The 26,607-nt window shown below is 44.6% G+C and overlaps 2 protein-coding genes and 1 pseudogene across 6 annotated transcripts in view; 2 read left to right on the forward strand and 1 right to left on the reverse strand.

Annotated features, from left to right (window-relative positions):
- SLC25A16 (solute carrier family 25 member 16) overlaps nt 1–13,747 on the reverse strand; it is a 70,201-nt gene extending 56,454 nt beyond the window's left edge. The window contains exons 1-3 of the mRNA XM_073596451.1: nt 13,493–13,747; nt 10,973–11,114; nt 7,260–7,352 (exon numbers count right to left, since the gene is read on the reverse strand). Of these exons, the coding sequence (XP_073452552.1) occupies nt 7,260–7,352; nt 10,973–11,066 (187 nt within the window). The 5' untranslated portion in view covers nt 11,067–11,114; nt 13,493–13,747. The remainder of the gene's footprint in view (nt 1–7,259; nt 7,353–10,972; nt 11,115–13,492) is intronic.
- An 86-nt stretch (nt 13,748–13,833) lies between these two features.
- The window catches only part of BLOC1S2 (biogenesis of lysosomal organelles complex 1 subunit 2), a 39,102-nt gene continuing 26,328 nt past the window's right edge, over nt 13,834–26,607 (forward strand). Inside the window, exon 1 of one of the 5 annotated variants that reach the window (XM_073596455.1) lies at nt 13,834–13,939. The gene's annotated coding sequence lies outside the window, so the exon portion shown is untranslated. Of the gene's footprint in view, nt 13,955–13,998; nt 14,153–26,607 lie in introns of those variants that run through there. The other 4 variants (XM_073596454.1, XM_073596457.1, XM_073596456.1 and 1 more) reach the window with 4 other exon arrangements.
- On the forward strand, nt 16,764–16,917 carry LOC141106923 (U2 spliceosomal RNA; annotated as a pseudogene).

A 26,607-nucleotide genomic window follows, 5' to 3' on the forward strand; every position in this document is an offset into this window, starting at 1 on the left:
GAAAATGCACTGGAATGCACGTCCTGAATTTAGATGAAGGACAAAGGGGAAAAAATGCACCAGAACGCATCAAAAATGCATGTAAACACGCATCTGGAACGCAGAAGTTGCAGTGTGAACCAAGTGTCGTACACTGAGCAGACAGGTTCTTTATTGCAGGAGACACACAATTTGATTTACTAAAAGTGGAGAGTGCAAAATCTGGTGCAGCTCTGCATCGAAATGATTTCGATGCAGAGCTGCACCAGATTTGCACTCTCCAGTTTTGGCAAGTCAACCCCATAATATCTTTTCTGCAATAAAAGTACTAGTTACTTACCGGTAACTGTCTTTCTGTGAAATCTTCCAGGACGGCACACCTGAGAGATGAGAAGCTCCTCCCCACAGGAAACAATCAATCAACAGCTGTTTTAAGTCCCCACCCTTCCCCTTGATCCTCAGTTTGTAGAGAAGTAACTCCTGAACCTGGTTCACAAGGGAAATCATTCCTCATAGTAGGCACTCACCTTCTAGTGTTCTAAAATTTTCCCTCCTCCAACAGGTGAGAAGTAGGCCTGCCGTCCTGGAAGATTTCCCAGAAAGACAGTTACCGGTAAGTAACTAGTACTTTTCTCAAGTCATCTTCCAGGACGGCACACCTGAGAGGATAAGTAAGTACCTCAGGCCTACCGTAGGGTGGGACCACTGCAAGACCCTCTTGGCGAACCTCGGTTCTGCAGTGAGCCTTACCTTCACTACATATGCTTGATGAAGGTATCTTAGCTGGATCACGCAGCTGATCTGCCGGTCTACTCCACCGATGTCCCTGCCTTCTCTGCTTTGGATGAAGGATCTAGGTGGAATGGGCTCTTAAAGATGGAATCAGAAAACATGTTAAACTTGTAGGTTATCAATGTTGCCTGTCACACATCTAACAATGGCCTATTGTGCCTATAGGTGCTGCTTAGAACCACTAAAAAGATTAGAGACCTGTGTTGTAAGGCAAGTACACTACATTGATCAATAAGGGGGCCTGTCTTAACACAACCCTGTCCATGGAAATAAAACTGCCAAAAAAGGGGGGCCCCTGACAGACAACCTTTTTTGTTCATTTTTATCTTTACGTCAGCAAAGACTGAAGGGAAACTTACTTAAGGGAAATAGATTAACAGAAGCTTAATCCCTGGGTTTAAGGCATGCCCAATCTATAGTTTTACTTACGCCTGAGAGCCTACTCAGGAGATTAACACGCATAGCAGGAGTAGAACACTCATATTGCTACATCTAGTTTTGCTAGAAGGGCAAAATGAAGGCCATGCACCGAGCTGTATTTGGTCGGGTATACATCTTTATACTTCATCTTCGGGCCATAACACTCCTCTGAACAGAACGTCCTAAGTTCTTATTAAACAGGGCGATTCATTATCGCCTTCCTCCAGTGACCCATAACCCTACTGGGCTTCAACCCTAGGAAATGGCTCTGGCATCCCTGAATGTAAGGGGTCGAGGCTTTCTGATATGTGACATCTGCAGCCAGAACTCCTGGCCCTTCCACTGAAGAGAAGGCTGAAATACAAAAGGTGATGCATGTATTTTTAATATCACAAATAAAAAGACCATAGAGATTGTGGACATAGCACAATAGATTTAGACAGAAAGGACACAAGCATAGACAACAATGTTGTGTATCTGAGTGTGACTAGCTAAACCAACATATCAAATATGGGAAGAGACCCAAATCTGAACCTCAATGTAGACAAACAGTCCTCACAGACTGGTTTTCTGATGTGCGGCCAATATGTAAGCATTAAGACACAAACAAACCCTAAACGCTGCACATTTCTGAAGTGCAGCTAGCTAGGTCATAACTGGTAAATACATAAAGGACGGGAACCCCCTTTACAGTGGTGTTTTACTGATGTACAGCCAGAAGGGACAGATAAGCTTAGGGTTTCCACACCAGGGCGACCCAACCTGCAACTTGAGACTGCAAGACGCATAAGAAGTCATATACTATGGCTTCCAAAGGGTACCATTCGTGACTGTGCGACTCCAGGTCGCAGCGTCTCCAGCAGTCCCTACTTACGGAACCACAGACCTCAAGATTACACAAGTCGCAGGAAAAGCAATTCTCAGGTCGAACAAGCAAGGGGTCCCCATGCTGTGGCTCCCTGGAGGAGTGCAGCCAACAACCCCCTGCTGTGTATCCCTAAGAAGCAGCAAGGAAGATCAATGAGAAACACCACTTACTGCTGTGCCTTTCTGATATACGGACGATAAGGCAGTAAATATAGGACATACAGGACACAAACAATGTTCAATCTTTGTGTATGTCTGATGTGTAGCAATATACCAATACTGAGCAGAGATGCCACCACCCTCAATGTGTCTCCCTGCTGAGCAGCAAAAACAAATCAGAAAAAGACAAGCAACCTTCACTGCTGTGTCCTTCCTGATATGCAGCCAATAAGGCAGTAAATGTAAGACATAAAGGACAGACAACCTTCAATCTTGCATATGTCTGATGTGCAACAACAATTTTGAATAGAGATAGCACATCCATATTCAAGTGATTTGGCATACGACTCAACATGTCAAATTGCATGCCTAAAATCGGCAGCCATTGCCATTAATAGCACTGTCTGAATTAGCACAACGCCACTTTGTGGTGCCGTACCGATTACCAAAGGCAGTATATGTACTACCCCTGGCACAGGTTCAATTTGTACTTCTGTTATGGAGCCCAACAAATCAGGACCATCAATCTTTCCTGCTGCCTTTCTGATAAGCAACCAATAAGGCAGTAATACAGGACACAAAAACCCCACAGACAGACCTCAATCTTGTGTAGGTCTGATGTGCAGCAATATAACAATTATGAGCAGAGATGTCATCACCAGACTTAATGATGTGCATTTCTGCCATGCGGCACAAAACCAGAAAGTACAGACCACCTTCCCTGTTGTATTTTTCTGATCTGTAGCCAAACAAAGCAGTACCTTTAGGATATAAAGGACACCAAACAAGCTTCAGTGCAGTGCATTTCTGATGTACAGCAATATACCCCTTATGAGCAGAGATGTCACAAATCCCAATGTGTATTTTTGTTGTGCCACCAAACACCCCAGCAAGGACAAACTTTCACTACTGAGGTCTACTGGTGAGCAGCCAAGAAGGAGTTATGGTGTATCCCTTTATGAAATAACCAAACAGGGGCAATTTATTTCATAGGCATAGCCTGGCTGTAGATACTTACCCTTCACCACCAGAGAAGGAACAAATCCTAAAATGGTTGGACACCTTACTATAGTAGCTGTTGTTCTACCTTACCTCCGTAGACTGAGCAAATGCTAGATAGCTCATACATGGGTGGGGCTGATAAGTAACTAAAGTCTCAATGAGCCCGGCCCTAGAGACCAATTTAAGACCTCTAGAAAGGGTGGTTACCAATTTAGCCTGGAGGTAAATAGCCACCTGCAGGCCTTAAACAAGCACTCATGTAGCTATCTAGCTCTTGCATATGTTTGCACAGAAAATCCTTAATCAAAGGATATAGGAAGCAATTTATGGTAAATCGCCTTTAGATCTGTCACTGAGTGGACTGTAGCCCAAACCAACAAAAAGGTTTTTCTTACCTCCTGCACTATAATATAACCACAGTGTAAAGGTGGAGTGGGAGGTTGGAGCTTATGAAAAGTTACCCATAGCAAACAACCCCCAAAAGGAAGATCTGTCACAAGGGAACCCCTACTGTGCTACACAGAAGCTTGGTCCCTGCCACATCGTTGAAAGTTAGGTCAGCATTTAAGCATCTTGGAGCAACTTCAGATTCCTAGCAGCTGGGCTAATAGGTCCAGATAACCTAGTGCACCTGCTGAGCAGGGGAGCTTACTCCTGAATCCTTCAACCATTGCACCATTAACTTGTTCAGTGGTATACCTGGCCAGTAAGGAACTCTTTGTTCTACCAGGTCACCCCCTTTGCTATATTCATCCCTACTAATGTACCACAACCGGGCATGTAGGGAGAGGCTGGCAACCTATTGTTGTGATAACCACAGTGTCTCTGCTATAAGAGGGAGCTGTGGCTGGTGGTTTTAGCAGTAGCTTCTGGGCTATTTTGTTATGCAGACCCCCAGTCCTGCACTGCACCACTGAGTATATAGAGGGGGAAGGGGAATAAATGCCTTACCTACTACTTTCCTATCTGAGGTGGTTTAGGCACACTCGCTCCTCTGCACCACTTGTCCACCATACAGCAGCTCTGATGTAAGAGGGAGCTGTGGCTGGTGTTTTAGCAAAAGCTTCTGGGCTATTTGAAGCCAGACCCTAGGGGAGATTATCTCAAATGCCCAGAAACCATCTGAACGGACACCCGGACAGGTAAGGGGGGAGACAGGATAAAGGCCCCTGAAGTTCTGGGGACACCACTGTACCCAGGGGCCTTCAGCTCTCAGGGGGGCTCTTCCAGTTTCTGCTGCCCCCCCCCCCCCCGAGGAAAGGCTAGGGGAACCCCCCAGGAAGGATAAATATATCCTGCCAGACCCAGAGGCTTCCCAGACATTTTGGACCGGCTCCCAGGGGGAGACCACCAGCCCCAGGCTTCGGGTCATTTGGAAAAAAACAAACAGTTTCGCTGTGTAGGGAGAAACACAATCAAAAACTGAGGATCAAGGGGAGGGGTGGGGACCTAAAACAGCGGTTGATTGTGTTTCCTGTGGGGAGGAGCCTCTCATCTCTCAGGTGTGCCGTCCTGGAAGATGACTTGAGAAAATATACTTACCTGTCTGTTCACAGCATCCCAGAGCACCAACAGCGGCCAACCGGACCACAATGTGCTGGAACGACGGCCAATGAAGATGGCCAAAAACCGGCACACAAGAGACGATGCCAACATGGGCGAAGGACAGGACTATTGGAAGAAAGGTTTGTATAAAGGCGCCCTTTAGTTCTGCTTTAACCTGTCAAATTTTAAAGGAAAAACACTTGCCATTGTGCAACTTGGTTTGGATGACTGTCACTGTTCCTACTCTAAGGTAAAACTTATTTTAGTTTTGGATCGAGTGGAGAGAGACTAGAACACCTGTTCAATTTCTAACACTGTTTGTGTCCACCTTACAAATATCCACACTCTTTTGTCATGTTTACAACCTGTCAACTTTATCACCAAGTGAACATGAAAGAAAATTCCAGGATTTTTGCCCTCGGGGCAAGAATAGAGGAGAAATATTCCAATGGGGACACTAGTTACAGTGACCCCGGTGACAATAAGGGATTTCCCTAACTTTATCATGGTGGCAAAAATCTCTTAAAGGGCGGGGAGGTGCCGGTGCTAAGAGGTTAAAAATACAGAAACTAATGATCCTGGCAGAAAGCCATTGAGCTCTAATCTTCCTACCTCTTCGGCACTAAAATCCCAAGCAGCGTTATCAGTTCCACACACAGATCACTGTGTGAACTACAGAACCTTCCCATGTTAAAAAAGATGAGGAGAGGGAGAGGTGTTCTGTAATCCTAGCACACCCCCTGACCCTCAGATGACAACTAGGGATGAGCTCCGCCATGTTCAAATCGTAGTCTAATGTTGCTGAGCATCGCCAATCAAAAGCAACTGAGGCATTCCCAGCCCCACAGCCACATGTATACGTGCTGATTGTATACATGAGGCTGCAGAGCGTGAAGTGCCTCAGCCGCTTTTTATTGGTGGCGTGCAGCGACAGCTTTCTGGGGATAGCTCAGGTGGATTTGGGTAAAATTTGAACACGCCTAAGCTCATTCCTTCTGACAACATTGATCAGTGATCATTGTCACCCTATTACAGGAAGTGTTACTGGCAGGATCTCCAAGTGAAAATAAAAAGTAAAAAACTAATGCAGCCACCACATATAAGAATTGGTAAGGTGCAATATATTACCTTTTGTTAAAGGGTTTAAAAGTACACTGCTTTAAGGGCCTCAACGCAGTCACTGACTCATTTCTAAGTTTGCTTATCAACAGAAAAAGGCAAGTGTATAGTAGCAGCATGAGCACTAAGTAACCATGAACTGATCTCAGATATTTGAGACTCTAATACTATGAAATCAAAGTAAATTTATCTTTAGAACAGGGCTGCTGTTGCTGATCTTCTTCTTAAAATGCTAGTTGCCAGTAATACTGGCTTTTATACTTCATTAGTCAATGACCTGGAGCAAGCACACAGATCAGGAAAATCAGGAGGTTCTTATTTTACACTTGTTCTCCAAAAACAGCAGCTTCTCATAATGATTGAACATTAAAAGGCAATATTCTGTAAACTTGATAATAGCCATAAACACAATGTAATACAGCAACTTCTATTTTCTCAAACAGATTGTAAACTCAAAATCTATTTTTCAGAATGTTTGCAACAGATTCACAAAAAACAATGGAGCATGATGACAAATCTCCTTGCCTGGAGATCCTGCAGGTCACAGCACTTCTTGCTGGAGTTAACAACACTAAAGCCTAGTACACGCGGGCTGAATGTCAGACGAAATCTGCCGTTTCAATAAAAACCGTCCGACATTCAGCCCGTGTGTATGCCAGCTGGTTTCTGATGGACATTCATGCTGGAAAACCAGCGGCCGACTGGCTCCCAATCAGGGCTCTCGGCCAATGGCACACAATAGTTCAGCGGGGGGGAGGGGGGGGGGTCGCTGTACTAACATTGGATTGTTAGTACAGCAGCTCCGACAGGAGCTGTCGGTTTTTCTTCTGTTCAACCCAGTGTGGTGTGTAGTAGGCTTAAGTCCCTGTACTGGAATTTGTGGGTGCGCTCTTAGCCTGCCATGCAAGAGCATTCAGTTTGCCTGATGGGCAGCCCAATGGCCAAATGAAGGAGCATGCAGGATCTCCAAACTCTGCAAAAGATTTAGGGCCGGTTCGTGTTCCTGTGCGATTCCTGTGCATTCCCCTGCAGTGCGATTATGCACGCCCATTCATTTGAATGGACTGCAAATTGCACTGCAGGGTACAAAATTTAGGACAGGCACTACTTCTGAAAAATGTGCTGCACCAACTTGCGTGGTACTGCGCCTTCACCACACTGCGTTCTAGTGTAAATCGTTACAATAAAAACGTATTTGTTTAAGAAAACCATTATTTTGGGATTACATAAACTTTAACCAGATGAAGGGTTTCAATTTAAAATATTCATTTTTTTCCCATCATAAAAAACAAATTGCAAAAAAAAGGCATAAAAAATAAACATCCACTATAGAAGGAATGTATCACTGCCACATCCTGAAATGTAACTGTTCTTACCCAGGTGCCTGTAGTGGATATTTTGTGCTTGAAAGAGAATTTTAATCCTATCCAAAGGTGCAATGGTTGATTTAGCACAGCAGCTGGCAACCCCTACAATACAAAAAAAAAAAAAAAAAAAAAAGGAGAAGAAGAAGTTTTACTGTAGTCATACCACTAAACATAATGAAACCTGAACTATAGCCTAAATGTTGTTTACATTTTAACAAACTCTGTAAAGCGGAGCTTCAGTCTGCTGTGTAAAAACTGTAGCTGCTGACTTTTAATAAACAGCCATTCAATTGTCCCACGATCCAGTGATGTGCTCACCCCAGCCGTTCTCCCCAGCACATTAACTGTGGGCACCTAGATGTGACAGCTTGCGGCTTCACAGCCATGTGCCCAGTGCACATGCGTGAATGGCGCTGCGCCTTGTAAATGGTCATGTAGTCTTCTGGGACCTGTCGTGTCCCAGAAGACTGTGGGGAGGAGGAGAAAGGAGAAGAACTTCCACTTCTGATCGCCTAGGCAATCGGAGCGGAAGTCGGAGCAAGTACCTGTCAAAATCAGGTACCCGCTTCTCCCCCCCTCCCCCTCCCCAAAAGTGCCATTTCTTAAGCAGCAGTGAGGAAGGAAGCCTTAAAGCAGAACTTCCTCTTCTGGGTGGAGCTTTGCTTTAAATCTCGTAATTGAACGGTTAAGAATTTTGTCTGGTCATCTGAAGTGGACTATATAAAAACTGGCTGAACTCCTAAACCGGGACCTCTGATGCATTTGTTGTAAGAGGGAAGAGTCCTGTGTCCCCACCCACTATCATCATTGTATGACGTGCAGAACAGGAGGGGGAGGAGTGGCCACACATACCTCCGCTCAGGATGACAACTCCCAGTTTCATATAAACATACATGGGGACCTCATATAGACATGGGGATAATAGGACAGAGTACAGACCACCCATAGGAATAAATAAGGCCAGTGGCACGCGTGCAAAGTAGGTCGAGTATCCAGCCAGGATGTTTTCTTTACAAAGACTGTGTGGAGCTAACCAAAGCTACACAGTTAAAATTCTGGGAGCAGGTAGGAAAGTAGAGCTAGCCATACATATAGATTTCTCCATACATGTTAAACAGTGTGGATGAAGGAATCTCCTGTGCTGGCTACTATATTCTGACAGACAGCACCCATGACTGTCAGACAGTGACTGCATGCGATTGGATGTAGCCACTGTTTGGGTGACAACTTTCCACCTAGGTTCTTGGAAAAAAAGTTGATTAAAAAAAAAAAAAAAAAAAAAATCAACTTTTCTGGAACTGGGGGGGGGGGGGGGGATGCCAGCTGGTTTAAATTGATTGAAAAAGTCTTTTTTTTCCTATAAAAATAACAAACATGCTATAATGACCCGCTCTACTGCAGCGGACTTGCACAGAGCAGCTCGGATCCTCCTATTCTCGGGTCCCTCTTCAGCTCCCCTAGGTCCACCCTCCTGTTCAGTGCCCCCACAGCAAGCAATTTGCTTTGGGGGCACCTGAGCCGAGCCACAGCTCCCTGTGTCCATTCAGACACAGAGTCCCGACCCAGCCCCCTCTCTCCCCTGATTGTCTAGCTGACTTTGAATGACAGCAGCGGCAGCCAATGGCTGTGTTTCAGCCAATCGGGGAGGAGAATCTCGGACGACTGAGACAGTCGTCAACAGAGAGGGACCTCAGGTTAGGGTGGCTGCTGCACACAGAAGACTTTTTATCTTAATGCATAGAATGCATTAAATTAAAAAAAAACCTTCTCCCTTTACAATCACTAAGTATTTTTCCAGGCAGGCTGCATTCAGCAGTATGGTGATGTTTATTTAGAAAAAAAATGTGTCCTTTAAAAAGGAGGAAGTAAACTTCCTCTGCAGACATTTACCTATAGGTAAGCCTATAATAGGGCTTACATATAGGTGTGTAAATATCGCCTAAACATGTACAGTTTAGGAGATATTTACATTACATGCAGCCAGTGACATCACTGCCGTGTGCGCTCTGAAAGAACGAACGGCCACAGGGGCCAATCCTTCCGAGCCCCGTGCCGTGAATGGCAGCTCCTGTGCACATGTGCGGAAGTGACAACATCGCAGCTCCGGCCAATCAAAGCGCCAGAGCCCGCGAACCCAAAGAAACTCCAGGAAAAATGTCAGCCATCTCAGCAGTGTGCGGGCAACGCTGCAACAACTTTGTTCTAAGGTAAGTATTTTATATTGAGCTAGTATGCTATGCATACTAGCTCATTCTGCCTTTGTCTTACAGGGTCTTTTTTATTTTATTTTTTTTCGGATGGATATTTAATGACGTCCTTTAACATATCCAGACAGCTGGTATAGCTCATTCTGCCTTTGTCTTACAGGGTCTTTTTTATTTTATTTTTTTTCAGAGTTTACAACCTCTTTCGGATGGATATTTAATGATGTCCTTTAACATATCCAAACAGCTGGTATAGTATAGAGAATGTAACATGAGTAAGCTGGAATGCTCCATGCTCCCAGGCAAACAGGAACAGTGTAAGAAGATCTGTTTCAGTATCTAATATATACAAGAAGTCAGGGGCTAACTCAGCCTACTAGGTTCTATATATAACACAAATATTACTTTTCAATAGTTTGAGCCTTTATGTATTGAGGAGATGTGGTCACATACAGATCACTTTTTAAATTTCTCCAAAGGTGTCTGTTAAAGCGGAGTTCCACCCAAAAGTGGAAGCTCTGCTTATCTGCTTCCTCCCCCCACATTTGGCACCTTTCGAGGTGGGGGAAGATACCTGTCAAAAACAGGTATCCTCTCCCACTTCCGTGTAAGGTTGCCGTGGCGACCTATGTCATTTATGGCCCCTTCTTCTTCCCCCCGCTGCCTTTTGGGAGATGCACAGGTCCCAGAAGAAAGCCGGACCTACTGTATGTGCAGTAGGAAACAGGCCATGAAGCCTCAAGGCTTCACTTCCTGTTTCCCTTAGTAAGGATGCCAGCACCTGCACCCGAAGCCGATGTACGGTTCGGCTAGGGGTGCTGACATCGCGGGATACCTGGACAGGTAAGTGTCCTTATATTAAAAGTCAAAATCTACAGTATTTGTAGCTGCTGACTTTGATTTTTTTTAATACAGGCTGGAACTCCACTTTAAAGTGATACTAAAGTTTTTTTTTGTTTTTTAAATAAATAACAAACATGTTATACTTACCTGCTCTGTATAGGGGTTTTGCATAGAGCAGCCCAGATCTTCCTCTTCTTGGTTCCCTTCCGGGGCTCCTGTCCCCACAGCAAGCAGCTTGCTATGGTGGCACCCGAGCTGAGCCGCTGCTCTGTGTGTCCATTCAGACACGGAGCCAAGGCACGGCCCCATCCCTCTCTCTCCTCATTGGCTCACTGACTTTGATTGACAGCAGTGGGAGCCAATGGCACCCGCTGCTGTCTCAGCCAATCAGGAGGGAGAGTTCCGGCTAGCCGAGGCTCTCGTGCAACCTCACTGGATGGAGATGGGGCTCAGGTAAGGGGGGGGGGCTGCTGCACACAGAAGTTGTTTTTTATCTTAATGCATTAAGATAAAAAAAAAAACTTCTGCCTTTAGAACCATTTTGAAGCCACCAACCCCACAATCCTCCACATTTTTTCACAGAAAGATTTCTGAAACTGCACTGTGGCATGCTACCTGGTCAAATATATAGTTCTTTACAGAGTTATTAAATTTGAAAAAGTGCAAACATTTCACCTCCTGCCACGAAAGAACGGAGCCAGTAGTAGTCTCGATATCCTGAGTTTGGCAGCTTGCTCCTTGGTGGAGCAATTGTAGCTTCAGAGGTCATCTCAGTGTAGAGTATGGCCCTGCTTTCTAGGAAATTCACAGAGGAGATCTGAAAAAGCCAAAATGAGAAATTAAATTAAATCGGAAGCTTTACATAAAGTATAAGGAGAGAGAAAACTAAGACTTTGTCAGCCCAAGGGGTATACAAGTATAACACTGCAAAATATCGTTTTCTCCACACATCTTGACTTTGCATACATATTGTCATACTGCAGTGCAAGTTCACTCAGTTGGCCGCTAGGCTTCCCATCTTCCAGATCTGACAGGCAGCCCAATGGCCAGCTGAAAAGAGCATGTGGCAGACTGACAACACTGCTGCTAATTTGAAAGTGGTAATTTAGCATTGTCAGCCTGCAACAGGAAGTGGCATTACAGGTAAGGACTCCATGGAGAAAAATCTAAAACAGAAATACAAACAGTAGTAGGGAAGACCCTCACCATGCCAACATCCAAAATATATATAGAGAGAGAGAGAGAGAGACTAAAAAGTATAACATTTTACTACAACATAGTTAAAAAACATATAAACAACACCCTGTATGGACACAGTTACCCAATAATGCAGTTATAGTCGGAAATTTCCATACATCCCAGTGGGTTGTCGGCTACACGGAGTTCCGTTTTTGATGCCTCTGAGTTGAACATCCCAGATCCCTACAGCAAAGGCCCTGGCTGGGTGTTTAGCCACAAGCCGATTTTTGCTTGCCTTCTGGTAAGCGTGCATTTCTTACGGTGGTCAGCACTCAATGGTGGTGGGAGATTACACTTTATTATCACACTATTTTTGATTGAGCATTTGGACTTTTTTGTTGCATTTTTATTATCACCTTTTTGGTATCCTGTTACCAAAACTTTTTTCCAACCTTTTTAAATTGTTTTGGGTTGTCATTTATTATCATAGAATATACCACCTATATTTATTAATTTATCTCATTTTCATATTGTATTTTTGATTTCTCATTCTTTTGATATATTGAATTTGGCTAACATTGGTTCAATCCCAGTGGGTTCATTTTTTAGCGCAGCTATTTTCTTTTCTATTTGCTTATATGTATGTATCCCATATAGTAGTTGCTGCTATATAAGTTTTTATTTGTACTTAGTTTAAGCGCGGTATTTGTCTTTCTTTTCACATTGGTCTATAGTAGATACCGCTGGTATATAGTAGTCATGTATAGGTATTTGATTATAAATCACACACAGTGGTAAGTGGTCACAAATTACCACTATAAGCATGTACGATACAATATCAATAGTACCAAGAGATGGCCCATGGATACCGGACCAAGTTATTAAATGGGTAAGAATACAGGCCCCTTAAGTATAGAGGCGAATGGAATATCTGAATGTGTAAAAGCTGTGCTTATCACATAGGGGGAGACCTTTTGTTGGGGCTCAAGTTGGTATTGCCGCATACATAGGGGAAAAGTGTGCCCCTTTTGGTGCTACACCCCTGTGGATGGCTTTCCTTGCTGTGGAAAAGCCGTCCACAGGGGTGCGGGTGTAGCACCTAGATGCTGACGCTCAAAAAAATGCTAATAGCCTAAAGTAGTTAATGGGGACTTGAAATGGACAGCTGGATAACTTCCACCAGGATCCTGGGAGCATAGATTGACCTGCACACAAGATGATATCAAAATATACTCCCTTTATTAGGGGAATGCCCCTTGGTTTTATACAAAGTAAAATAAGAATGGATTGCAATACATTTAGGGTTCAGTTACAGAGAAAAAGGAATAACAGATTCTAAGAAAAGGTGTTTACCTCCATATGACGTGTGGTCTCATAATATTTTTCAGTAAAAAGTACAGGTGAGGCCGTCCTCAGCCTGAGGACTCAGCCATGCTAATCTATTAGCCTAAACACTTCTAGCAAGTAAACACATTCCAAGTCAAACTCAGATGATAGAAAAGAACATAGAATTATACAGAATAGAGACAGCATAGAAACACCATTAACCCTTCAGTAGTGTGCATGGACTCATAGGAGAACACTATTTAGCTTCTAGGAGCAGGAAAAATGTGAATAGCTTCCAAGAGCCTAAAAAAACGATGTATGCATGGAGCCTTATAGGAGGGGACACGCGTTCTGGTGACAACCAGGGATTCCCTGACTTTGGAGGGATTTCTTCTCACTTCCTGTATTGGATAAAGGACAGGAAGTGAAGGGAAATCTCCCCAATGGGACACCGATAGCAAATTTAAATAGTTTTGCTTTCAGTTGTACTTTAACATCTAAGAAAAGTTGTCATGCATAGTGCCAGCTTCATGATAGTAAACACATCCAAGCAATAGACAGATAGGGAGTAATGACACACAGCTGGTACCTGTCATAGATCTGGGCAGGGCAGGGCAGGGAGGACACATACAGTAGAGCACACAACACACTCCTTACTGTCCCCAAATATAACTCGTTGACATAGCTTACCTTAAGCCAACAGGACAGTTAATGACGAGATCACGGAGCTGTCATGGTGGCAGCAGTTCTGACCAGTAGTCCACACGATCCACACTGACACCAACCAGCACACACACCGTTATCCAGTTACATTCCACTATGCACCAGCCAACAACCAGGTGCCCAGATGACCTCAGACAGCTTAGACAGAAGAGCACCGCTAACTTTATCAAATATTGTCCTCTATGAAGACAATACAGCCAATAGGTGCCGCCATTTTCCCGAAGACCAAGACTAATTACACTCCGCCGGAGAGACACATATACAATGTCCCCATAATGAGGACGCTGATATGCTTATTAGTCCCCCCTTACAGGCAAAGTTTCCCCTCTCGTGAAAAGCTATTGGTTAAAACCCGGCTCGTGGGCGGGGCACATCAGGTCATGTGATAGTGTCGGGAACACGTGGTTTGTTCAGGTGATGTAAATACAGGTTAGAATGGATTATTATTACATTGTAGTGTATATGTTGTAGCCCTGGTGGGCATATTACGTCGTTTCTGACATGTGCCCCCATAATAATTGTAAAGTGTCCGGTGGTGTCATGTGACCGGCAGCATCTCGACCAGGAAGTGTGAGGAGACAGTGAACACCGAGGAGTTCTGCAGTCATAAGGGCTTGTATAGAAAAGGTACCTTGTGGTGGTGGGGGGACTGTGATTGGTTGTACAGGACGAGGAGCTCACCATGGGGGAGGTGACCCCAGGGGGATGTTATATGGATGTGTATTTTTATTTTATATACACTGATCAGCCATAACATTATGACCTCTGACAGGTAAAGTGAATAGCATTGATTATCTCATTACAATGACATCTGAAAGTGGATGGGATATATAAGGCAGCAAGTGAGCATGTTGTCCCTGAAGTTGATGTGTTGAAAGCAGAAAAAATGGTCAAGCATAAGGATTTGAGGGACTTTGACTGGGAATAATTTGTAATGGTTCGACAACTGTGTTATAGCAACTCCAAAACTGCAGCTCTTGTGGAATGTTCCCGCTCTTCAGTGGTCAGAACTTACCAAACATGGTCCAAGGAAGGAGAATCGGTGACAGGTTCCTGGACAGCCAAGGCTCATTGATGCACATGGGGAGTGAAGATTGGCCCATGTAGTCTGATCCAATAGAAGAGCCACTGGAGCTCACATTGCTAAATGTTAATGCTGGTTCTGATAGAAAGGTGTCAGAACACACAGTTCATCGCAGTTTGTTATGTATGGGGCTGTGTAGCCACAGACAGGCCATGGTGTCCATGTTGACCCGTGTCCACAGGCAAAAGTGTGTGCAATGGGCACCTGACTATCAGAACTGGATCATGGGGCAAAGGAAGAAGGTGGCTTAAGTCTGATGAATTCAAGAATGGTTTGAGGATCAAAACGACAAGTTTGAGTTGTTGATTTGGCCTCCAGATCTGAAGCCAATCGAGCATCTGTGGGATGTGCTGGAGAAACAAGTCAGATCATCTATGAAGGCCCCACCTTGCAGCTTAAAGGATCCGCTACTGATGGCTTGGTCCCAGATACGACATGGTACCTTCAGAGGTCTAGTGGAACCCAGGCCTCGACAGGTTATGTTGCGTGGTCATCATGTTATAGCTGATCAGTGTATATGTACATACACTATATTACCAAAAGTATTGGGATGTCTCCCTTTACACGCACATGAACTTTAATGGCATCCCAGTCTTAGTCCGTAGGGTTCATTATTGAGTTGGCTCACCCTTTGCAGCTATACCAGCTTCAACTCTTCTGTAAAGGCTGTCCACAAGGTTTAGGAGTGTGTCTATGGGAATGGTAGACCATTCTTCCAGAAGCTCATTTGTGAGGCCAGGCACTGATGTGGATGAGAAGGCCTGGCTCACAGTCTCCACTGTAATTCATCCCAAAGGTGTTCTATCGGGTTGAGGTTAGGACTCTGTGCAGGCCAGTCAAGTTCCTCCATCCCAAACTCGCTCATCCATGTCTTTATGGACCTTGCTTTGTGCACTGGTCCAAATCATTTGTTGGCGTGGCGATTATGATTTGGGGTTGTTTTTCAGGGGTTGGGCTTGGCCCCTTAGTTTCAGTGAAGGGAACTCTTAGAGCCCTTGCACGCGGGGGCGGCGTCGGCGGTAAAACGCCGCTATTATTAGCGGCGTTTTACCGTCGGTATTCGGCCGCTAGCGGGGCGGTTTTACCCCCCGCTAGCGGCCGAGAAAGGGTTAAATACCACTGCAAAGCGCCTCTGCAGAGGCGCTTTGCCGGCGGTATAGCCGCGCCGTCCCATTGATTTCAATGGGCAGGAGCGGTAAAGGAGCGGTATACACTCTGCTCCTTCACCGCTCCGAAGATGCTGCTGGCAGGACTTTTTTTACCGTCCTGCCAGCGCACCGCTCCAGTGTGAAAGCCCTCAGGGCTTTCACACTGGATACACAGCAGCGGCACTTTCAGGTCGGTTTGCAGGCGCTATTATTAGCGCAATAGCGCCTGCAAACCGCCCCAGTGTGCAAGGGCTCTTAAGCATACCAAGATGTTTTGGACAATTTCATGCTCCTAACTTTATGGGAACAGTTTGGAGATGGCCCCTCCCTGTTCCAACATGACTGCGCACCAGTGCAAAACTCAATATTGAACCCTACGGACTAAGACTGGGATGCCATTAAAGTTCATGTGTGTGTAAAGGCAGGTGTCCCAATACTATTGGTATTATAGTGTATATCGAAATCTGCAGTCACACTACCCAGTATCTCCCTAATCAAAACCATAACTGTACAATGTATGCTTTGCAAAATAATTATGTATGGTAAACAAATGCCATGTCATGCTCTGGACTTCCTGATAGTGACAACAGTGGGCCATACCTGCGCCATATGTGTCAGCACAACCAATTGTGTTCTCACTTGAAGCTTTTGTGATAGAGTGACAACACAACATCGCAACTGGGAGGCAGTTGTTACCCTATTACATGAAGTGCCTGACCAAGGAGATTGAGGACCTCCTCACTAGGTTTTTTTTTTTTTCTTAAATAAAACTTGCATATTTAAATAGATTTGCAATATCTTTTAAAATACATAACAGGATCCTAGTGATTGGGTTTAAGTCTTCTTTAAAGAGACTTCTTGAAATTAAACCCTTCACATTTATTGGTGAGCTTGGGCGTCCCCCTAACTCATCTCTAGTCAAATTCCGAACTCGCTCTCTTTTTATACTCCCGTCCGTAGGGCTCAATATTGAGTTTATACTCCAGTGAGCTGCAGAAGTTTGATGTAAGCTTCTCTGCCTTTTGGCTAAGATCAAGTGTAGTATCTGTTCTTATCAGTTGCCAGAGGAGGCGCTATGTTACTCCCAAATTGGGAGGGCAGATGCAAATCTGATGGTGTAATTGTACCTGGACGGCCTGTTTAGGTAGGGGCCACATTAAGGCGCTCTTAGGATATAGAGGCTGATGATGGTCATGTCTGAGCAGGCTTGAAGGATGCTCCTGGTGAGGATGAGTGCTGCATTGGGTCTGGCCGAAGGGCTGGGTTTTCCTGGCCTTCTGGCTAGGATTGGTGTGGTCCCTGTTCCTGTCAGCATCCGGGATCTGGCGTCACCCCGGAGTGGACACGGGGTGGTGCTATGCAAATCTACCGGGTTGATGGGGGGGGGGGGGGGGCCTGGAAGGGCTAGTACCGGTGGAGGCTGCTTTATATTGGGCGGCTCTTCCCGAGAAACCTGGAAGGACTCTCTATCTGGCAGGGATGGAGGGCCACACTGGTCCGGCTGACGGTCGGACCAGAAAAGAAGCCCATGGTGTATGTGCACCTGGGGTGGCAGTCCAGGGGTGTCATACAATCACTGTGAGTAAGGGTCACTTTGATTTATGGCACCACAGTCACTGCACCATATCACACTTTTTTCCACCTGCTTCTTGGGCCGGGCCTTTTGGCTGGGACCGGAGGAATTTTTGATTCCTGGCCGGAGGGCCTGGTCATTGTTTCACACAATGACCACTTTTCACTCTCCTCTCCACTTCCTTCTCCCCCACTTTTCTTTTATTTAAACCAATGTCACTTTTTGTATTTTTATGTTTGTACATGGTTTTTGCACGTGTGACTAGTAGGGTGTAGGTCCTCGGGCCTGCCCTGAAAGTCTTGGGGAAGGGGGGTGGACATGGCTTTCTGGCTTGGTTCACCCTCTCTCATGGGGTCTCCCTTCGGGGGAGCCCCACCAAGTACTTGGGTGGGTCTATTTCGGCAGACCTTCCAGAGAATGGGGGCCCATGTGTTTTGGCCAGATGGACCAAGTGTGAAGTCCCCCAGTCCCCGTCTGGAGCTTCATGCCCCGGGGGATCAGGGCAAGGCCCTCTAATTTTAGAGGGCTTGTGTACACCCATTGCACGTTTTTGTGTTTCACTCTTTGTGTGTGCGCACATTTTTTTTGGCAACAGGTGAAGTTTTTGAGTGTGTTTTACACCTCATGGGCTTTCAAAAAATAAAAGTAGGTGGGCTGTGGGCCAGGAATGACCCTGCCTGCAGCTCATTGGTGTAGAAAAGAGTGCAAGTTCAGGTAGAGATGAGTTTGGGGGTGCCCAAGCTCATCTTTACTCGCATTCATTTACACTGTGTTAGTGTGTTTAACAATTACTATGCACTGTCTAATACAGGATGGGCGCAAGTCATTAACTTAGCGTAAATGGACTTTACACAAGGTTTATGAGCAGAGTAGGTGAAGTGACAAGTTCTCTTTAAAGCTGAATTCCAGGCTTACCTTTTTTCCAAGTCTCTGCTGTGTTGAAATTGATTACTGTCAATTTACTAGTGTTACATACCTAATCTGTGCTGTCTTCTGATCTGATTACTTTAGTGTATAATCAAGCATCTGGTCAGTAGATTGCACTGCTACAATCTGAAGCAGGAATGAGCATGCATGTCTCAAGGGATGCCAGGGGTGTGTTCCTTCATATAATGCTCTGAAAATGGAAAATTTGTTATCAGATGCTTCTCGTAATTTTCCTTTCCTAGCCTATCCTCATGTCAGTACACAATGGGTTAACTCCTCCTCTGGAACCACCTCTTTCTAGCTCAATAATAGACAACCCCCCTCCCCAACTGAAGTGTTCATTAACCTAGCCTGAAAAAGACCACTAGGGAGAGAGTCCAGTGCTGATGTGAGGATAGGCCAGGAAAGGAAAATTACGGTAAGTATCTGATAACAATTTTCCATATTCCTCGCCCACCTCACGCCAGCACACAACAGGATATAACTACCAGAATAAATGGACAGGAGAGAATGTATGAAAAGAGACACAATCAAAGAAAGCCACTATAGACAAAAATAATTTGTCTTTTGTTCCAAGCTTTGCAGAACTTGCTGACCGCACGTCTAGCTTGTAAAGTTGAATGAAGGCCTTGTTAGAACTTCAGCTAATTGTTTTACATGTATCTTGTCATAACTGCCCCAAAGGCTGCCACCCCCTGGTCGAATAAGCTTGTAACCTGTTCCAGAGTAGAAAGGCCTACTTCATGCCTGCCAATCTAGTCACCCTGGTAATCCAATAGAAGATGACTCTTGAGGACCTGATGGCAAAATGAAAGAATTATCCACTTCCCTCATGTCTTTTGCCCTTTGCAAGTACACTGTTAGAAACTTGACCATGCGTAAGGAGCCAAAGTCTTCCCGCTGTGTATTCAGTAACTCTTGTGTGAGAACCCGGAGAGACTGCCTTCCAGTTTTCCTGGAAACTACTTTAGAATGTAGCTTTTGAGATGGAAGTAAAAATCACAGTTTCTGATAAATGGACACAATATGGATCTGTGCAGGAAAGTGCTACAAAGTGCTACAATCTCCAATACCCTTCTGTCTGAACGAATTGTCAGAAGAATTTGTTTTACCGTGAGGAGCCTCAACGGAAATCAAACTATTAGAGCAAAGGATACCTGCACCAGTGCTTTCAGAAACAAGCCTAAGTGCATGAAGGGAACAAGGATTTGGGGGCCGTATACAGATGGCTGCCCAAGAAAGAGGATAAGGCAGAGATCTGTACTTTAATGGAGTTTTATGCCAGACCAACCTCTAGCACTGATTGCAAAAAAGTCCAAGATATTAGCTAGAGCTGGGGACCCAGGAGAAAAATCTTTTTTGCTGAGCAAACAAAACAAGCTAGCTTCAAACCCTCTCGAATGTAGTGTTCATGGATGATCTTCTGGCCTTAACCAAGGTCTCCTTCACCAAGGCCTCCTTGGCAGGTGGAAAGCATCACGAATGAATGGCATGAATATGGAATATGGCATGAACGTATTCTGCCCGAATTTTCAGAAGCACCTTCATAATCAAGGGCCAACGTAAAATCCCATGGAACTGAACCCATCTTGTATCCCTGGATCTTTGCGTTTGTACCTTGTTGCAAATATCAGAAGCAGCACGTTCAATGGAGACTCCTATGAGTACTATTGCTGGAATGCCCCATAGGGCCAATATTTGTTTAAGGTACTTGTTGTTAAAAAAAATATTCTGCCTAATTGATCCATTAGTTGATTCTGCTTTCCTGGCAAGTAGACCGCCGCTAACTGCCTGTAAGCGGTTCTCCGCCCAGCGAAGTTTCTAATGCGAGATGTAACAGGAAATGGCATGCAATGTAGGCCATTGTTATCTTGTCAATCTAGAAAAAGAGGAAACAACTGAATCGCGCTAGTAAATATCAAAAATAGTGTACAGTGTTTGATCTCATATATCTCACACTCAGTAACCAAAAACGTGATAAGTATGCCCTTATCAATATATATCTAAATGCTCATCATTGGTAAAACCTTATGTGCACTGATAATCAAAATAATTATTTTGTATATGTAAAAAAGAAATGAGTCTCTCAGTGTGATAGGAATGCTAATCCACCCGTGCAAAACACAAACTCCAAAAGTCCACTTGCAAAGAGATCTTCAACTTCAATGCAAAGACTGTGAACCGCCACCAGTACAGAAGGGGTTACTTCTTACCAGACGTAGATGATCCCCCATTAAAGAGGATCATAACGGGCATATTGGCTGTATAGCTCCCGAACTGGACCGCTGCGGCTGTGCCTCAGAACATCAGGGGGACCCGATCGATGCAGTGGTAAATTTGGCATGAAACACAAAGTGGGAAACTCCAATCGTGTAAAACCTTTTAGCAGAAATGTTTTTCTCTCTCTCTCTCTCTATCTTGTCAATCATCAACATCAACTTTACTCTGGATCTCTTGGAGAAGATCCTGAAAGGCTTGCAATGCTAGAAAAGCTGTCTTCCATTCAAGACAGTTGAATAGTCTGAATTCCATGGGGCTCCAACAGCCTTGCATCTGTCTCCTCAGATTGATGACAGACTGGCATCCGACGTCAGAATCCCATCTCCTGGCCTAAGAGGCACGCCTCAAAAGAGGCAAACTGGTAATGTCCATAATTCTAGTTCTTGCTGAATTTGAGCAGTGCCAAAGACCTTCTGGTCCATAGACAACCCATCCATTGACTAAAAAAGGCAAACTAAAATGCCCTTGTGTGCCACCTGGCCACTGTATAGACCCAAATGGGGACAATGCAATCCCTCACTGACCTAAATGCTGTCTCCGTGCCTCTTCATTTTGGAAATGTTGACTTATTTTGGTATCAAATCCCACCTCAAGATACTTCAATTTAGAATTGTTAACTGCCCTCCCTGTTTGCTCACTAGCTGACCGAACTTGGAAAGGACTTCTAGGACAAGGTCACGATGCTTCGCCAGCTCATTGTCCAAGTAGTAGTAGAGCCTTATCTCCAAAAGATGAATTACCACCACAACTGCAAACAAGATCTTTGAAAAGATTCTTGGGGCTTTGCCAATTCTAATAATGGCAGACACCTGACCTGGAAGAGACATCTGGCACTGCAGATCTCAGATGTCTCTAGTGCCTGGCATTGATCGGTTCATGGAAGTATGCATCGGCCAGGTCGAATCGCAATAACTGGTCTTCTTGCTGAACTATCGCCATGACAGTCTGCAAGGACTCCATCTGGAACCTCTTGGTGTGCAAGTACCCATTTGATTTCTTTAAACCCAAACAGGCCAGAAAGCTTCTGATGCCTTGGGTACTAGAAAAAAAAAAATTGGGAGAAAAGCCCCAGATTCTGTTCTTCTGGCAGCACCAGCTCTATGGCCTTTTTGCAGTAAAATTCTTATACATAATCTTGCAAGAATGTTTTTTCTTCTTGAGATCTGTTGGTCATGAATGAAATGATTTGGTGGTCGACTTTGGAATTCTCTATTGTACTGCCTAAACCCTTCAGAAGGAGGCTGTCCTGACTGCCACTGGAAAAGACTGGTTGGGCGCACCTTCAAAAGATTTTCCAGCCATCTTAACAGTCTGCTCTGTATTCGATGCCATGTCAAAAGGAACATTGAGTCTCCTCCATTGTGATCCGTTACAGTTCCAGCCTGGCCTATAATATTTGGTCCCCTAAACCCTTCTGAAGTTCGATTTGACTTGAGTGAAAAGACAGCTTCTTCCTTTTTTTAGACTGTGGCCACAGTCTGGACATTCCTCCTGTCACTCACTTAATTGCGTTGTCCAGTGTTTTGCCCAATAACCACCTCCCATTATAGGGAATGTTACAGAAGGCTTGTGTGGAAATTCCATTCTCCCTCCAGTGGCACAAACACAAAGCTTTCTCGCCCGTGACTAAATGTGCCAGCACTCGTACTAGGTCTTTCAAAGCTTCTGCCAAGTTTCAGCCACCAGGTTCAATTCCTCCAGAACCGTGGCAAATCTTGCAGGTTCCACTTTGAATCAAAGCCATTCATACTTATATAGGTGGATGCAGCATGGGTTTGATGCTGCATCTGTCACCCGGCCCCTCTGCACTGAGAACTGAGCGATCGAACATCGCCGATCACTTGGTTCTGACATCTCCCTGAGCAGAGAGCTGCAGACTGTCAGTCACAGCTCTCTCCTCTGCTCCCTCCTTGCTTGTTTGAGCACTAGGTGGTGGAGGGGCGGGGGGCGACTTGCTGAGAGGCTGAGCTGGGTGTCGGTCCAGGCACCTGGCAGATCCTGACTCCCATTGTCGCGATAAAGCAGTGCCTGGACTAACTTCTGTGACGTCAGCAGAGAGCGGACTTCAGCCCGATCTCTGCTGAAAACGAGTCACAGGAGTGCAAAACGAATTGCACTCCTGTGATCAATAGAAGTACAGCCAAACGAGCTATGGCAATGCTTTAGACATCGAGGTTAACACTGTTGCTGGCCAACAGGCAAAACCTGCCACAGTATACAGTAGAGTCTCTATAGGTCTAATGGTCAGTTCACCCAATTTCTGCATTCCTGATGTGCTTCTGCATGGGTGGTTTTGATGTGTTTTGATGCAGTTTGCCATGTTGCAGATGTGTTCCTTACAGAAAAAAATGCAACATGTTCTACTTTTGTTGACTGCACTGGAACACACTGCACTGGTGTGAACTAGGCCATTGGAATCCATTGTAAACATTTTGTCACATGTTTTTGATGCAGAATAAAAATTTAAAGGACTGCATCTGATGTGAACGAGCCCTAAGGGCTCATTTATACTTGCTTTTGGCTTCAACAGACATTAATGGCTAGTTTACATTTGCTTCAAAACAAGGCTTTGGACAGGCTTTGTTAAAGCTCTCTGAACGCTAGTCAAAGCTCCTGTCACTAAATAAAATGGTTGGCTTACAGTCCTGTTTACACCTTATATACGGGAGAAATAAACGCGCTTAAATAGAAGCAGTATTGAAGCTATAAAATGGCTGTGACTCAAATGTGTGATATCAGAGTCGCGCTTAACATACATATGCAACATAAAACATCAAAAAATGGACAGTCCTCCTTAATGGAAAGGTGATGTAGAAAGCAGGGTGATAGGTAAACAGCGGTGCCAGGATCTTGAAAATAATAGTCAACTCGTAGACTTCAGACATAGTACAGTCCCTTCCAATCCCCTGTTTAATGGACACCATGTGAGACCACCACCGATAATAAGAAATTCCTGCTTACCAGAAATACTGGACCTGTAAAAAAAGGCCAGTAATGCTTGTGGCTGATTACCCCGCCAGGGCCCTTGGATGGCAATCCGACCACGGATTAATGGTCCTGCAGGCAATTCCTTTCTCTCCAGGTGTTAAGAATGTCCCACTGGGAAATAACAGAAAAGACTCCACATCGTGTAAATCCAATGCTTTATTGTTTAAAAGTACCTGTCAAGCACGGAGGAATAGTAATAAAAGACACCAGCCGGTAAAAACATGAGCGCCCGCGCTTCCGGGACTCGTAAGTCGCGATGATGTCAGCATGTCGTCTGCCCGTTTTTGCTTTGCTTCAAAAATTATACCCTATGTAGCTTTAGTGGTGCTTCAAAGCCCTCTTCAAAGCCTCAATAGAACTCTATGGCAAAGTTTTGCTTGAAGCCTCATCTAAGTTCCTCCAAAGCCTTGTCGAAGCACAAAGCAGAAGCAAGATGTAAACAGGACTGTAAACTAACCATTTTATCTAGTGACAGAAGCTTTGACTGGTGTTCAGAGAGCTTTAACAAAGCCTGTTCGAAGCCATGTTTTGAAGCAAGTGTAAACTAGCCCTTAGTCCACTTTTCCATCCATAGGATCCCTAAAGGCAACTGAGTTCTAAAAAAAAAAAGTGACAGTTGACACGCCAGATGCTGGAGGGTCGCATCCATTCTGGAAGTGCATCCCATAAATATGTATCAGCCGCCTTCATTAGATAAAGCTTAGAGAACTTGTACTGTGAATTAGCCCTCTTATCAGGTCTCTCCCATTCTTCATCAATGGGGATTTTACTCTCTGTCATTATGGGAAAAGAAGGCCCTTCCTTCTTCACATTTGGAAATATCTGTGTGCTTTTTGCAGTAGTACGGCCTTTGACCCCATGTACTAAAGGGACCAATAAGTTTGGAATCAAAATGATGCACACCTAACCTTCCTCCATCCACCCTTCGGCTCTTATGCTCCTTTGTTTGCCTGTGGCATGGATATTTGCAGCATACTTTCCACTACAGCCTCTTAAATATAGGCTTTTAATCTTGCACATCCACTTCCTTATCCATTGTCACTTGAGGCAATCCATGCAAATAAATTTCCCTGCCACTACAGACTGCATCCAACTCAACATGCACCCTGAACTGGGCGAGGCATTCACTATCGTTCTGCTATAAATGCAGAGGAGCAATTGACGACACATGGGTTACTTGGGGAGTATTGAAAGCCGTCCTGTGTGAGAATCTGAGGAATGCAGTTTGTCCTGGTCAGGAGAGGACCGATGGTGGGTCTTGGTTTTCTGGAGTGTTTGGGTTTAGGGCCTCTGCTCCTAAAATAATGCAAAACACCATATTTTGCATTCCTTAAAAATGTGCCACGCTGCCCCCTCCTACCTTTCCCTAATCTTCTGTGCCACTGACAGGTGTGGCAAGCTAATAAAAAAAAAAAAAATATGGAGAAAATCATAGTCATCTCTCGCCAAGAAAATGGCTACACTGTGCCTTTTTTAACCACTTGTGCTCAAGAAGGTTTTAACCCCCTTCATGATCAGGACATTTTTTTTTTTTTTGCTATTTGGCACTGTGCTACTTTAACTGGCAATTGTGCAGTCATGCAAAACTGCATGCAAATTACCATTTTGTATAATTTTTTTTACACAAATAAAACTTTCTTATATTTGTGGGGTGTTTTTTTTTTTTTTTTACATATTTTCATCAGTGTAGTTCAGTGTCATCATAGTAACACTGTACTACTCTGAGGGTAATTAGGGATATATATATATACACACACAGTAAAACCTTGGATTGCGCTCATAATTTGTTCCGGAAGCATGCTTGTAATCCAAAGCACTTGTATATCAAAGCGAATTTCCCCATAAGAAATAATGGAAACTCAAATGATTCATTCCACAACCATTTATTCATAGGCCCCTCAGTTTATAGTCTATATAAAAAGATTATAGCAATGTGATAGGTTGTGTAACCATAAATGTCCATCCACAAATTAGAAGCAAAATCCAGCAGGAGCTACAGAGTATAAAAGAGAAGAGAGGAGCCTCTAAGTGTAGCAATATGTTGCTAAATGTTGTACCTTCATTGAATGTAACCATATTGCTACACTTATGCCGCGTACACACGGTCGGACTTTTCGTCTACAAAAGTCCAACGGACGCTGACGGACTAAAGCTGGCTGGTAATCCGATCGTGTGTGGGCTTCTCCGGACTTTCAACTGACTTTTTCAGCCTCAAATCCGACGGACTTTAGATTTGAAACATGCTTCAAATCTTTCCGACGGACTCGAGTCCGGTCGAAAAATCCGCTCGTCTGTATGCTAGTCTGACGGACAAAAACCCAAGCTAGGGCAGCTATTGGCTACTGGCTATCAACTTCCTTATTTTAGTCCGGTGTACGTCATCACGTAAGAATTCGACGGACTTTTGTGTGATCGTGTGTAGGCAAGTCTGTTCGTTAGAAAGTCCGCCGCAAGTCCGTCGAAAGTCTGTCGGACAGGCTGTCGGACTTTTGTAGCTGAAAGGTCCGACCGTGTGTACGCCCCATTAGAGGCGCCTCTCTTTTATACCCAGTTGTGACATGACGCTACTTGTATATCAAGACATCGCTTGTATATCAAGTCAAAATGTATTTAAAAATTTTGCTTGTCTTGCAAAACGCTCTCAAACCAAGGTTTTACTGTACTTTGATTGCTGTTACAATGATAATCACTATAACAGCAGTGCTTTGAACTATCATGAATGGGCTACATTCATAACAGTTATAATTACTAGCGATCTGTGATTGGCTAAAGCTACTCACATGTTACAGGTTGTGTGTCTGGTGGGCACAGCGGTTCCAAGAGTGGCTCTCTTAGCGCCCCAGGCTGGATGATGTACATCATCCAGCCTGCCCGTGCCACCTGCCTTCAGTAACTGTACTGTGGGAGGTTTACAAGTGGTTAAGACCCATCTGCTTTCATCCACTTCAGAAGCAGCAGGTGAGCCCAGGCAGCACTTCCAGAGGCAGACAGGAGACCGAGTCTGAGACAAACCCAGTCAGACTGTCAAACCTCCAGGAGAACACAGCACAGAGGGGAGCAACAGCAACAAGTCTTTACCTCA

The sequence above is a fragment of the Aquarana catesbeiana genome, linkage group LG08 (assembly GCF_042186555.1).
Source record: "Aquarana catesbeiana isolate 2022-GZ linkage group LG08, ASM4218655v1, whole genome shotgun sequence".
Classification (NCBI taxonomy): domain Eukaryota; kingdom Metazoa; phylum Chordata; class Amphibia; order Anura; family Ranidae; genus Aquarana; species Aquarana catesbeiana.